Genomic DNA, 14101 nt, shown 5'->3' with positions numbered 1-14101 from the left:
TTAATAAATGACAGTGAACTCCAAGTTCTGAAGCGATGTGTAACTTGTTCTAAATAATAAAATATTAATTTTTCATATATTCAATAAACATAGTTTGAACCTTTTTTAATTAAGAGTAATATAAATTCTACTTTAAAACTTCATCTTAAATTTGTTTATATACTTCGTGAACATTAAATGAACAAAAATATGCATAAAATAATATACAGAAGAAAGAGATTAAGTAAAGGAGCACTTACTCGGTCATTTATCTTATAAAATCGTACAAACCGAATAAAAATCAAAGTTGTAATAAACAAGTGCAGTACCACAAATGAGATACAGATAGTTACATGATACATATCACATCACATACCTCTTTTGTATTAGTACGTTATATGCGCGAATTTCACAACCATTCGCGACACCTATCGCGAAAACATTGCAGTAAGCGATGCGTCGTTTCAGTTCCGGGCGTTTCTCGACGACAAACAAACATGCTTCGTGTAGCGGGAGGAGATACAACAGTCGACAAAATTCTAGCGATTTGTTCGCTTGTGCGTTCTAATTCTTCTAATCTAATGGTGTAGATAGTTTGACACCGTAAAATGTAGCTCGAACACCTTAGACCGAATTTATCGTCGCGGTTGAAAAACCGCGCACCCATGAGATCAACTTCCATTCCCATCTCCAGCACGTTGACGTTCACTGAGGAGTGGCGCGCAAAAAGATGGCCAGCTCGCCGACCAGCATCGAAAATCAAATAGACAGTTTTTTGGAACAGTTCAAACGCAGTGCCTCGCGCGCAATGGAAGAGTCTCATAGGTCCAGTTATAATGCTTGTAGCAGTAGTATCAGTCATAGTCGAAGTGGAAACCTGGATCTCGAAATCTTGGAAGCTGGTAAGTTTTCGAGAATTTTGTATAATTTCAGTATAATTTATGGTCTTGTCAGGTTCAAATTTTAGTTATTCTCCACTACTCTTTCTGTTACTTCCTCCACCGCATGCACTTATTTTCAATTCTGCACTGTTTTCGATTGATTTTTTGGGCGTTCCTTGAATATTTTGATACATTCGTTTTCTAATAATATTGTTAGTTTGAATACATTTAAACTTAATGTTTCATAGTTTCCTTATTGTCTTTTGTTAAATTATATTATAATTGTAAGTTTGCGTAGTAAGTCTTATCTTAAGTTTAGTATATTATGTATTGTTTTAATTTTTGTCATAAATGCGTTAAATGTATAAACTTTTTTTTTAATGATGGATAATCATTCTTATTTACTTATCTTGCATGATATAAATTAAAAATTATAGTATATTTAAAGAGCAGACGTTTTATACGTTATTTGGTTTAATTATTTCATTAGGATTATGAAAACTTTCATAAGGATTATATCGTACAATGAAGGAATTATTGCATACATACGCATTCATATTATTTATTTCTTATAACATAGATGCTGCAATTGAAAAGATATGTTAAAAATCTATCACGCGACCCTTTTATAATCCAGCCTGTTTTCAATTCAATGATAAAGTAATAACATAGTAGAATTATATAGAATTTTAGCGTAATCCACGTTTAATCGGACACTTTTGACTGACATGCTGCAAGTCACGTGCAGTTACCCCACTTTAGGAATCGAGTCTTTCGTGATTGGTTGTTTCGTCTTGTCTTTACTTCTACTGTGGAACATTATGGCGTCGCATACTCTGTTAAGTTACGATAGAGGTCGTCGTCCGTTGTAGGTGTTTTATGGTGAAAAGTCATAAAACTGCAGGATTACAAGTTGCGAGATGCATTCAATAAAGTTTTAAAAGCACCGAATCAATGTAATCATCTTTATCTTATAATTAGAATTTTTACATCAATATATTATATATTATTAACAGATTTACTAATTAATTCATTTTATTCTTGGATAAAGTGATCGCGTTGCAGTTATTTCGAGGCATTGAGTGCGTAAGACTAATTGGAAATATAGACTATAATATCCGAGTGGAAAATAAAAATCGACTATAATGAAATTCCACCAAATTAATGCACACGAAAAAATTAGGATATTTCATATATATCAGTAATAGAGTAGACTTGTAATATTGACGATAAATCAAATTGTTGCGTGAAGTGTTGATTTTATCGATAATATCGCGTGATATTTTGTAACACGTAAAAAACGATTATTTAGTGAAATAAAAAAGCACAGTATGATTCTTCGACGAAAGTCAACACACGGCTGCAACTGCCCCTGTCATCAACACTGCTCGACGAAATGTGCAGGTTTGGATCAGACACTTTATTCTACTACTTCCTAAATTAATTTAATGCATAAAAATGTCACTAAAAGAAATATTCCAAAAATTCGAAGTACAAACGATCTGCACGATAATTATATTTTCCTTTTATAATTTTATTCGAACTATAAACAGATTATTGATTTATGAGACAACCCGATTTGTTTACATGTTAGTGATAGTCATATTACATAAACACAAAATCAATATTATAATTATAAATTTCTAATACAATTTAATGGACAACTTGCTATGAATATTTGTCAATTTCATATCTCAAATTCATATTACAATGAATATATGAATATGTTTTTACATATGTATATGTATATACGTAATACGTTTTAAAATTTCTTTTTTCATTATTTGAATATGTATATTTAAATATATCGTGACTTAATGATTCTTATGAAAATCGAATCCAAATTTAAGTAAATTTGAAACAATGTTTTTTAAATAATATATGACATAACTATTTATTAAACAAATTAGCAGAATTATAGATTTTTCTTTGTTCATCAAAGTTAAAAAGAATTTAAACAAATGTTGATTATTCGAAATTATTTTGACAACTTTAGCAATTTATACGAATATAACATGGAAATTGTTCCATTTATACGGGACTAGCACTGTTATCCCCTCCACGATATATTAAGAACTAGATTCGCCATATCATTAAACGTAGTGCTTTATAATGTTACCCGGTATTATTAAAATTTGCGAAAAAATTATACCGTGACAGCATACATTTCAAATGTGGTATTTTTTGAAAGATATTTATAATTGACTGTGAAAATAATCGCGAGGTCAAATTAAAAAAAGGTAAGTAAAATTTGACTTGCCACATACCCATAAAGATGGAAAGCCATTATGTGTAGTGATTCTCAACCTTGTCGATGTCGGATGTAGTTTTCTAAATAAAAATCAAAATAATAAATTCGTCTCTTCGTTTCGTCATTTATGTTATTCGTTATAATTTTCTTTATCATTTACTTTATAATTTCTGATTTATTTTTTGCTAAATAAATTTAAACAAATTTTATAATTGACACAAACATATAACTGACATTAATCAGCTGATCACTTGTTTAGAATCTTTCTATCCGAAATTTTTATTGTAAAGTATTTTTTAAACAGACAATACTTGATTTCTATCATCGATTTTTTTTTATTTTTGTTTGTATAATTTTATCATTGAAATATTACTGTTTACCAGAACATATAAAGAGTTAAAAGATACCTCATTGTATAATATTAAGTGGAATATGGATACTAATTTATGTGAAAAAAATGAGATTGAAATGCAACCAGATATTGTAACATTGCAAGATACTTTACGTAATAAAAATCAAAAGGTAGAAGTATCCACTTGTCAATGTATGGTTAATGATGAGTTGACATATACACAAATAAGAGAAAAGGTAAGTAAACATCTGTGTTAAAACGATATAAAAAAGAATATTTTTATGGTAGTATATATCAATATCAATTAATTGTCATATCTTTTAATTTTATACCAGTATAATGTTAAGACATGAAGTTATCTATTAATGATCTATTAACAACATTTTCCATAATATATAAAAAAACTTTTATATTACAGAAAATACATATGGATGCAACAAGTAGTACCTTCAAGCCAAAGAAAAACGTAACAAAAATGAAAGTGAAGAAACATAAAAATGAAGGAGAATCAAATTATGAATCCACAAAGTTAGAAGATAATCTAACTCAAGTGCTACAAAGATTTAAAAGAGGATGTGAATGTCAGGATGATCAGTGCTTTAAAGGTTTAAATCCTGAAACAGTATATCGTCATAGATTAAATATTGCAGAATTAACAAAGGCTGAACATGATATGTATTTAATGGGCGTTACCATGGCCTGTTTGACCAATCCATATGAAACGGTACGACATACAGAGCGACGTAGATTACGTGCACAATATGTATATCAGGGTAGAAGAGTATGTTTGGATGCTTTTTTATACCTAGAAAACTGTACACATTATCAAATAAAACGAATTAGGAAACACTTAATGACCCATGGTGTTACCCCACGAGTTCATGGAAATCATGGAAAAATTCCTCACAATACGTTTTCCTTAGATATTTATAAAATTGCTACAGAATTCTTAAAAAATTTTATTGAATTGCAAGAAACAAAACAAAAGACGAAAGTTGCAAAAAATGCACAATTACATCTTCCATCAAACATTACACGTAAAGTAGTGTACAATTCATATATACAGTATTGTAGAAAAATGTCTCCTGATATAAAAATAATGGGGTATTCAACATTTAGAAGATTTATGAAAGTTCAATTCCCACAAGTAAAATTTTCTAAGTTAGAATTCATGATCAGGAATCAGAATATACAGAATCAAGGATGTAGTAAAACTGACTTGGAAAAAAAAGATACAATTGATGATGGAACATCCAAATCAGCAGATCTGATAACAGAAGGCAATGCCATATTACCTTTATTAATTGCTAGCCAAACTGGACAAAGTGATACTTATTTTTTAACACCAATTAGCAAACTACAAGATGGCGTGAGTTATCAGATAACTACAAGTGGACTTCTAGTCAATAAATCAGCATTACCTGTCTAAAATAGATGATGTTAAAAAATAAAATGTCTCTTACATTTAATATCTAAATACAATTAAAAAGATAATATATTTGAAAATATACATATGAAATAAAATAAAATTTTATAAAATGACTGTATAAATTACCCAATAAAACAGGTATATTTTCTTCATATGCTTATATTATTACAATTAAAAAATATGCCTGAGGTAGATTGAGTGTTCAAGAAATAATACATTAACGGTCTTTTTATTAATTCATAAAAATCCGCTCATTAGTTATTAAATATTTATTTTATTTAAACAAACAAAGGGAAGAATCATGATTTGATGTGTGGTTGTGTCATATTGATTAATCTGTAAACCAAGTATGTATATATAATTAATATAATTATATATATATAATTATACACATATATATAATATTTTAGGTAATAAATAATTTGTATTTTTTCAATTTATGGTTTTTTTCTTATTATACCCTATCTGCATAGTTGTGGAAGAATCACATATTACAAATAAGAGTAATACAAAAATGTAGTTATCGTAAGTATGTCCTATGAGGGCTGAATTCTAATATATAAATCAAAAGGGTAGAAAATCAGTAATCACTTTAAAAAAATATTAACATTTTATACATTAATCTATTAATATTATATAAAATTTGAAAACAGTATATTAAAATTAGACATTTTAAAAAATTGCAAAAAGGGGAAACTGTACAAGTAAATGTTAAATTTTGCTATTTAAAATAATAACATGAAAATTTAATTCATAACAAACTGTGTTGTATGTATATATTTATTTTACAATATTTATTATTAATAATTTATTAATAATAATAATGCTATACTCAATCATAATTATATTAACATATTTTTTATTCTAGAAAGATTTGTTTTTTTATAGAAGTATATATGTCTTTATAATTATAATAATGTCAATTTATAGTTTGAGAGCCTCTTGCTTTACAGTTATAGCTGAAATATTGTAGATACAGCAGGAAACTACTTCATTTAGTTGGAATCAGCAAGGTCATATAAGTGCACTCTGAGATCTCACTTTGACATATAGCAAATATTGCATAAGTGATTATCAATACAATTGTATATAATTTTGCTAAATACTTATTTTAAATAACTATAGAGCTATGTAGTTGAAGTTATTTTTATTAAAAATTATTAATACAATTTATTTACAAATTTATTGTGTAATTATATTGTATGTTCAATATTATGTAAATACACCATGAGATATATGTGTTGTAATGATGTATAAATATTTATATATTATAAACTGGAAATATAAGTACTTTGATTCATAGTATTATTCAATCAGTCATAACATTATTTAATATTACATATATTGTATATATTTACATTTTAAAATATGTAATTCACTTGATTTTACATTTTTTAGAAGATGTAGAGAGCATGACAGGTGAGATTGAAAATGGAGATTTGGCAATCCGAGATGTTGCAGACCTTCTTCAATCACAGTATGCTATTATAGCAGGTGAGATAAAATTTGATTAATGTCGTTGAAGAATATATTATTTAATCATTGCATTTTTAAAATAACACGTTCCACATATATAGGAGGAAAAACTCGAGAAGGATGTCCTATAATTACTTTTCCAGATAATGGTAATTTTCATAATTTATCTGACTTGGATTACCAACGTCTCATGCTGTATCTTACTTCTGTGCCAACGTGAGATTTCAACTTTCAGTGTTATTAATATGTACAGTTACATGTTGGAAAAATCATTTAAAATATCTGATAATTTTTAGATTACAAGAAGCAGATCTTGGATTCCACTTAATTATTGATAGAAGAAATGATAAGTGGAACTCTGTGAAAACTGTGTTATTAAAGATCTCTGTGAGTATATATATATATATTATATATATATATATATATATATATATATATATATATATATATATATATATATATATATATATATATATATAATAAAACATACAATGATAATATAAGGAAAAGTTTTGATAGTTCTGTTAGTAATTATCTTATATTTTAGGGCTTTTTTCCTGGTTTAGTTCATGTAGCATATGTTCTGCGTCCAGCTGGATTTTTACAAAAAGCTATTTCAGAAGTATCAAACAAGCTATTTAGAGAAGATTTCAAATTTAGAGTTATATTTTTAGCAAATGTTGCTGAACTTCATGAACTTATAGATAAAGATCAGTTAACTGAACAACTGGGTGGTACCTTGCCATATTGTCATCACACTTGGATACAAAATAGAATTGTAAGTAGAATAATAAAAATAATATAAAAATAACTACTTCTCTATATTAAAAATTTTTTAGAGTTTAGAAAAATTTTCATCAATGACTCAAGACGTATCTCTCGCATTGGATTCTTTCACTCGGCGTTTAGCCGAAATTGAATTTCCTAATAATACAGTTGCAACTACATCTTTACTATCTCAACAACAAGTAGAATACAATGAATTAAAAGAAGAAATTCTTAGTGCTGCAAGACATGGTGAAGCACTATTGGATAGTGTAAGACAATTAACTGGCAAGGGAACAGCTGATAGATTAGGAAATGTTGCAGCAATAGAAAGGTAGAAGATAATTTAGTTCAACACTAATTACAACAATTTTTCTTTATTGAGAACAAGAATTAAAAGTTATTATTTGTTTTTAGATTGCTTGTTCAGTTAGAAGAAACAGAACGCACTTTTGACCTGTTTTGGACACATCATAGTTCTCGTTTGAGACACTGCTTAGCATTAAGACAATTTGAAGCTGACTTTAGAGAGTTACAAGCAATATTAGATCAACATCTAAAAACTATAGAAGAAATGACAGAAGTAGGAGAAACTCAAGCAAGGGTTGAGCAGTTAGTTTGTGACACATCAGCATTTCAAAGAATATGTAGAGTATGTACCTTTATTTATACATATATACATGCATTTTTATTACATATTAAACAAACATATATTCTAATCTATGCAAAACAACAAAAGTACACAAGCGATAAAATAGAGCTAATCTGTCTAAATAAATATATTTACAAATCTGGGTTAATAATATTTAAAAATACTTCTATATAAAATAATTGTTTATATCACTTTCAACTCTATATAACTAATAAAATTATATGATGAAAGAAAAACAAATATTAATATTAATATCAATATTTTAAGTTTGAGAATGTTCACAATGCACTTAAGGCAGCAAGGTATAATATTCGAACCAGTATTATAAAGCATTTATTTTAATACATTTATTTTAGATATTTAAAAATTGAGATATGTATATAAATTAATATCCACTACAAAATTGTTAAAAAATTTTAATGAAAATTCTGGTTTGAATAATATTTATATGTAGATACACATACATATAATGCACATCATGCACAAATGTTATTTTGCATCGCTTTCCTCATTTTGTCGATAGTCCTATTTGTTGCATACCATGTGGATTTGGGTCTTGGTAAGCAATCCACTCAACAAAATACATATATTTTATGATAGATTTACATATTTAAATACGACGATAATAATTATTTCCATTTTTTAATTCTATTTACTGTATCTTGAAATACAATAAAATAATTATTAAGTATAACAATTTATGGGTTTGTGAATTAAATCCCTATCAAACGTTTAGTTATGTCAACTGCATACTCACGCACATTTAAAGCTTAAAAATTACTTATCAAAAACGAAAAAAAATAGGGATTTAATTCATGCCTTATACTGGCATGATGGACTTTGAGAATGAATGTCATTATTATTTCTCACTTTACACTGCACGTAAGATAGTACTTTTTTTTTAATACTTTTTCTAGACAAAACAGTGACAATTGATGAAAACATTTGATGACTGTTTGTAGTTTTCTTATTAATGTTATTTTCATATTTTTAAACATGAATAAAATTACATACATTTATAGGGAGATATAGAACGAGCAGAGGAGGTGATATCTGCTGGTCAACAACTATTATCTGGGAGGCATCAATGTCCTACAGATGTTGTAGAACCAAAGTGCGTGGAACTACAGAGGATTTGTACTATTCTAAGTCAAAGATTAGAAAGACGATTACATATGTTAACTAAATGTAGGGAACTCATGGAACGTATAGATAAGGTAATTGTTTATATTTAAAATTATCTGAAACGATGTCTATTTCTAAATATATATACATAATAGGCAAACACATGGTGTACACGTGGTATAGAATTACTTGCCTCACAAAACAATACGACTCCACCTGATCAAGCACTTCAAGAATTACAAGAATTAATAGAAGCTGCTGAAGAATTTCACCATCCCAGATGTATTTTTCAAGACTCTGTAATGCCTGAAACTAAGGCTCTTATTACTCAAGTATGTATATTATGTAAATAAAATTATATTTATAAAATTGTTGTGCTTATAAAATAAATTATTAGGTTTTGCAAAGAATAGAAGATGTGTCTTTGATGTGTGATAAAAGAATAATGACACTAAAACAGCAATTAATTAAACCAGCAAGACCAGTTCAAACTGTAACACCTGAACCAGTTAAACCATTGCAATCACTGCCTCAAATTGTTAAACCTGGAAGAATTCTTAAAAAAGCTAACACTATGCCGAAGGTAAATTCTTATTTTACTTAATTTGACATATTTTCAATTTTTTTTATTTCTTGATTATATTTCTTTAGATGGAGATGAGTCCTATAGAAGGGGAATCTTCATCTCCAGAAAGTGAATCTAAAGACACAGAAGCTTTACGTTTAAAGCGTGGACATGTTTTAGCGGAACTAGTTGAAACTGAACGAATTTATGTTGCTGAGTTAGGTACTATAATTAAAGGATACAAAATGGAATTAATAAATGAAGCAATGGCTCATTTAGTACCAGCAGCATTAGTCGGCAAAGGAGATATTTTATTTGGAAACTTAGAAGATATATACATTTTTCATGGAGAAACATTTTTAAAAGATTTAGAAAATTGTATTTCAAATACCGAACTTGTCGCGTTATGTTTTGTACAAAGGGTAAATATCTATACATATACGCAATTTTAATCAATTAATACAATATTAACATACATATTTTTTAATATGAGATGCATTTAACTTTTTAGCGCGAGATGTTCTTCAGATTATATAGTTATTATTGTCAAAACATTCCGAGATCTGAAAAATTACGAGAACAGATACAAAATGAACCACAGTTTCTTGCAGCTTGTCAACAAAAGCTTGGTCACAAATTACACCTTGCTGCATACCTTCTAAAGCCTGTTCAACGTATAACAAAATACCAATTGTTGTTGAAAGATCTTTTAAAATATAGCGACGAACCATCGTGTTGTACTGAATTACAAGAAGCATTAGATTGTATGCTTGTTGTATTAAAATGCGTCAATGACAGCATGCATCAGACTGCAATTACTGGATTTGGTGTAGGCATAATATTATTTAAAAGTAATTGTTTATGCCATTCAATGATGTAATACTAAAAATGCATATCCTTTTTAGGGCGATCTAAATGCACAAGGTGAACTCTTATTGCAAGGTTCTTTCAGTGTATGGAGTAGCAGTAAACGAGAACGGCTTCTCAGGTTAAAACCATCACAGCGACATATATTCTTATACGAAAAGGCATTTATATTTTGTAAACATAGTAAACCACAAGCTCATAATAAAGCTACATACCATTTCAAAAGATATCTAAAGGTAATTTTTAATATCTATTTCATATTTTTTATTCACTTTATTTATATTATATCTAAAGAGTATAATCTTATTTTTTATAGATGTCACAAATTGGATTAACAGAATCGGTAAAAGGTGATGCAAGACGTTTCGAAATTTGGCTACAAGGTCGAGCTGAAGTGCATACTATACAAGCATCTACAGTTGATGTCAAACAGTCTTGGGTGCGTCAAATTAAAGGCGTTTTAATGTCTCAATTGGCTGAGCTTAAAGGGAAACAAAATTCTGCTCTTGGAAAAACCAATCACAAGTATATATTATTATTTATAGGACACATTAAAAACTTTAATGATTATAATAATTTTGCACAAAATATTTGTAGACCTTTGCGGCAAACGATTTCATGGGAAGCTCAAGGCAGCGTTTCAGGATCGTTAAGAACTCTTTCAGTTGATGGTAGCAGTGTTATATCGCATATTACAGATATTTCACAGTCAACTGAAGATGATATTGCATGGAGTTCAGAAAACAGTAATACTGATGATGAAGATGCTTTCAGTGAAAATCCTGGTCCTGCTCCTGTAAGTTTCATTTCAAATAGTGTAATTAAATAGTTAGATGCTTAAATAATTAGAAAGCTAATATGCTATCAATTTTGTATTCAATTAGGGTGGAAGATATGTAGCATTAGCTGATTATTGTGCAGTTGGTCAATCAGAAGTTACAATGCGCGAGGGAGACAATCTAGAGCTTCTTAAAGTCGGATGTGCTGGTTGGTGGTTTGTAAAATTAATAAGTACTGGAATAGAAGGGTGGGCACCAGCAGCTTACTTGGAACCAATGAATCGGAAGAGTTCACGTAGCTCACAATCAGTTAACAGCCAAGAAACCATATGAAACAGGCGTCTAACACACTAGATTTTCCTAGTGTGTTAGATTCATGCATGTATTCAAAGAATATCACTTGTTGAAGTATAAAATTAACAATCATATATTGGCAGATTTTATAATGCATACAAAGATATAGACAAGAATTCAGAAATTTTGCATAATATACATACAATATAACGAAACTTATTTCAGACCGTATGATATAGCAATATATGCTTGATCTATATGATTAATCTGTGAATAATTAGAGCCACATATATAACTTTTGAAATGGAAAATTAGATGAGGAGAATCTAAGATATTAACCTAATTAGTTAATCCTTCATAAAAAGGTATAAATAACGAAAAACCAGGGAATGAAAAAATGCATAAACTTTTTTACTACATAAAGTATATTACGAAAGAATTTGTTGGTGGAAGCGCTTTACGCAAGCAAATAAAATTTGCATTTATTACAGAAAAATAATATTAACTAGATTTATTCTTACAAAAAGAATAATATTTATAGAATTGTATAAAATGTATTTGGATAGCGGATTAAAAAATTTATGCACGCACATATGCATATTTACATATACATATAATACAGTTATAGTAAAGTAAATTATACGGATTTGTATTCAACTTTGCATTTTCTAATATTGCAAAGAAAATAACTACAATGAAATGCAATCATTTCAATCACACAGTTACTACTTCCATAAAAGTTATATAAAATTACAATTTATGAAATTTATCTATACTTGTGACCTGTATAATATTTAACTATATGCAAATATTCCAAAGTTCATATTAGATTTGGAATATTTTTATTTTTTGTAATCTATTAGCAACGCTCGTAACATTTTTTAAATAACAAAGCTTGTGTACAGTTACAAAAAGAAATCAAATATATCTGTGTTATATTTATAAAATATTTTTCAGTAAAATTATGTAATAAAATTATTATTTACATATTTATTATAATAGTATTATATTATCATTGATATAGTTTATTTATTTTCACAAATAATTTAATAGAACATAGTTTTCGAAACTAAAAAACGAATTTAGAATATTTGCAAATTATTCAAGAGTGATTATGAAGTCTTTAAAATTATAACGAGTGTACGAGTATTTATTTAATGCTTCTGCGATTGAATTATAAGAATTTAGCAGAAGTACTTTGTTGAAACATTAGTATAGGTAAAATAGAGAATATACTGTTAATAAGTCTTTGTGACCAAACAGCTTGATATTAGTACTATTTTAGTACGTAAAAAATATCTTATTTAAAATATTTAATGAAAAAGAAATGAACGATTATAGATTATTAAGTAATATATACATAAGTTCTCAAGAGCATGAAAATTAACACCAAGCATTGTGCAATATATAATATAATACTGTAATAAACTTTAGAAGAATATTCCAGTAAAAAAGCAATTCCAATTTTTGCAGGATTGATAATTCATCAATTTCTTAAATATTTAATGATAATGGAATAGGTATAATATAATTTGTACTGAAAATTTATATGGATATAGAAGAACTAAATAAGAAATTGTTATGAATTAATATTTTTCTTTTATAGTTAAATGTGCAATTATTACATTCTTTTTATGATTGGGATCATGATTTACATTGCTTGGAAAATGTTAATTAACTATAATTTATATGTTATTTATATATAACAAAATTCTATTGTGATTATAAGATATATAGATATATATATATTGAGTACAAATAATTTATTTTAGTAGTATGGCTATTATTGAAATAAATTCGTGTTATAATATATGGATATCATAATAAATATGATATTTAAATAATTTGGAAATAAGATTAATAGCTACATTGTTAATGTTTTATTAATAGAAAATGTTGATTTTAGACCAAAGAAAATTGTGCGTCTTTTCTTGGGATAGCAAGGCAATGAAAACATTATTAATTTATAATCGTTAACTATTAATTTTTAGTTTATTATTTATCATTCTCACCCACCTTTACGCCGTCCTAATATTAACTAGTTATAGGATTCAATAATTCATCAATTAAATTATTTTATTTGATATTTAACCTTTGATTTACTTCTTTTGCATTTTAAAAAAACGTAAGATTTTATGTATATTCAGATATAGCAACATTGTGATAATAAAATTTGAATGTGGTAAATAGTTACGGAAATGATTTTAAATCTGATTAATTATTCTGCTTGCAAAAAATAACCAAATTTTAATTTTTTGTATGTTTTTTTATTGGATTTTTGTGTTCCAATATGTACTTAATATAGAAAACAAACAAATATTTAAGTTATCAGAATTTTTGTAGATAATATTACATTAATACATAGACAATAATTATATGTGGAATGTGGAATGGTTCTATTATGAATGCATGTGGATGTAATAATAATTTTTGAAACAAATAAAGCAATGTTATTATTGTATTTTTTTTTAGAAAAGAAAACTGGATGATTTTACAGAAAGGAAAATGTTTATTCTATACAATATATTAATAGAAATAGGCTATAATTATTAGGAATATTATTAGAGATGTTAGTTTTGTTTACAAAATTCAGATCTAATTTAATTCAAAAAAGAAATATCAATCCTGATTGAAATATTGTCTATAAGCTTCTAATAAAGGGTTCTTTTTGTTGTTCCTTTCAGGT

General features: G+C 27.3%; 1 protein-coding gene across 6 annotated transcripts; it reads left to right on the top strand.

The window, feature by feature from the left end:
* Window positions 1–439: 439 nt before the first annotated feature.
* On the top strand, window positions 440–13859 carry LOC117160010 (guanine nucleotide exchange factor DBS). Of its 6 annotated transcripts, none has more exons than XM_076621429.1 (17): window positions 772–881; window positions 1912–2264; window positions 6291–6386; window positions 6470–6584; window positions 6665–6755; window positions 6916–7146; window positions 7208–7467; window positions 7551–7785; window positions 8808–9002; window positions 9066–9242; window positions 9308–9493; window positions 9562–9897; window positions 9987–10304; window positions 10381–10578; window positions 10659–10867; window positions 10940–11138; window positions 11227–13859. In XM_076621429.1, the coding sequence occupies exons 2-17, from the start codon at window positions 2192–2194 to the stop codon at window positions 11452–11454; spliced, it is 3147 nt and encodes a 1048-aa protein (XP_076477544.1). In that variant the 5' UTR covers window positions 772–881; window positions 1912–2191; the 3' UTR covers window positions 11455–13859. The 6 variants fall into 6 exon arrangements, with proteins under 6 accessions (XP_033196260.1, XP_033196258.1, XP_076477544.1 ...); XM_076621428.1 differs by lacking the exon at window positions 772–881 and adding an exon at window positions 1352–1816; XM_033340369.2 differs by lacking the exon at window positions 1912–2264 and having other exon boundaries at window positions 440–881.
* The last annotated feature ends 242 nt before the right edge of the window (window positions 13860–14101 follow it).

This window comes from Bombus vancouverensis, chromosome 9 (genome assembly GCF_051014615.1).
Source record: "Bombus vancouverensis nearcticus chromosome 9, iyBomVanc1_principal, whole genome shotgun sequence".
Taxonomy (NCBI): domain Eukaryota; kingdom Metazoa; phylum Arthropoda; class Insecta; order Hymenoptera; family Apidae; genus Bombus; species Bombus vancouverensis.
Note: the sequence above shows the minus strand (reverse complement) of the source record. Positions and strands in the feature narration are given on the sequence as shown.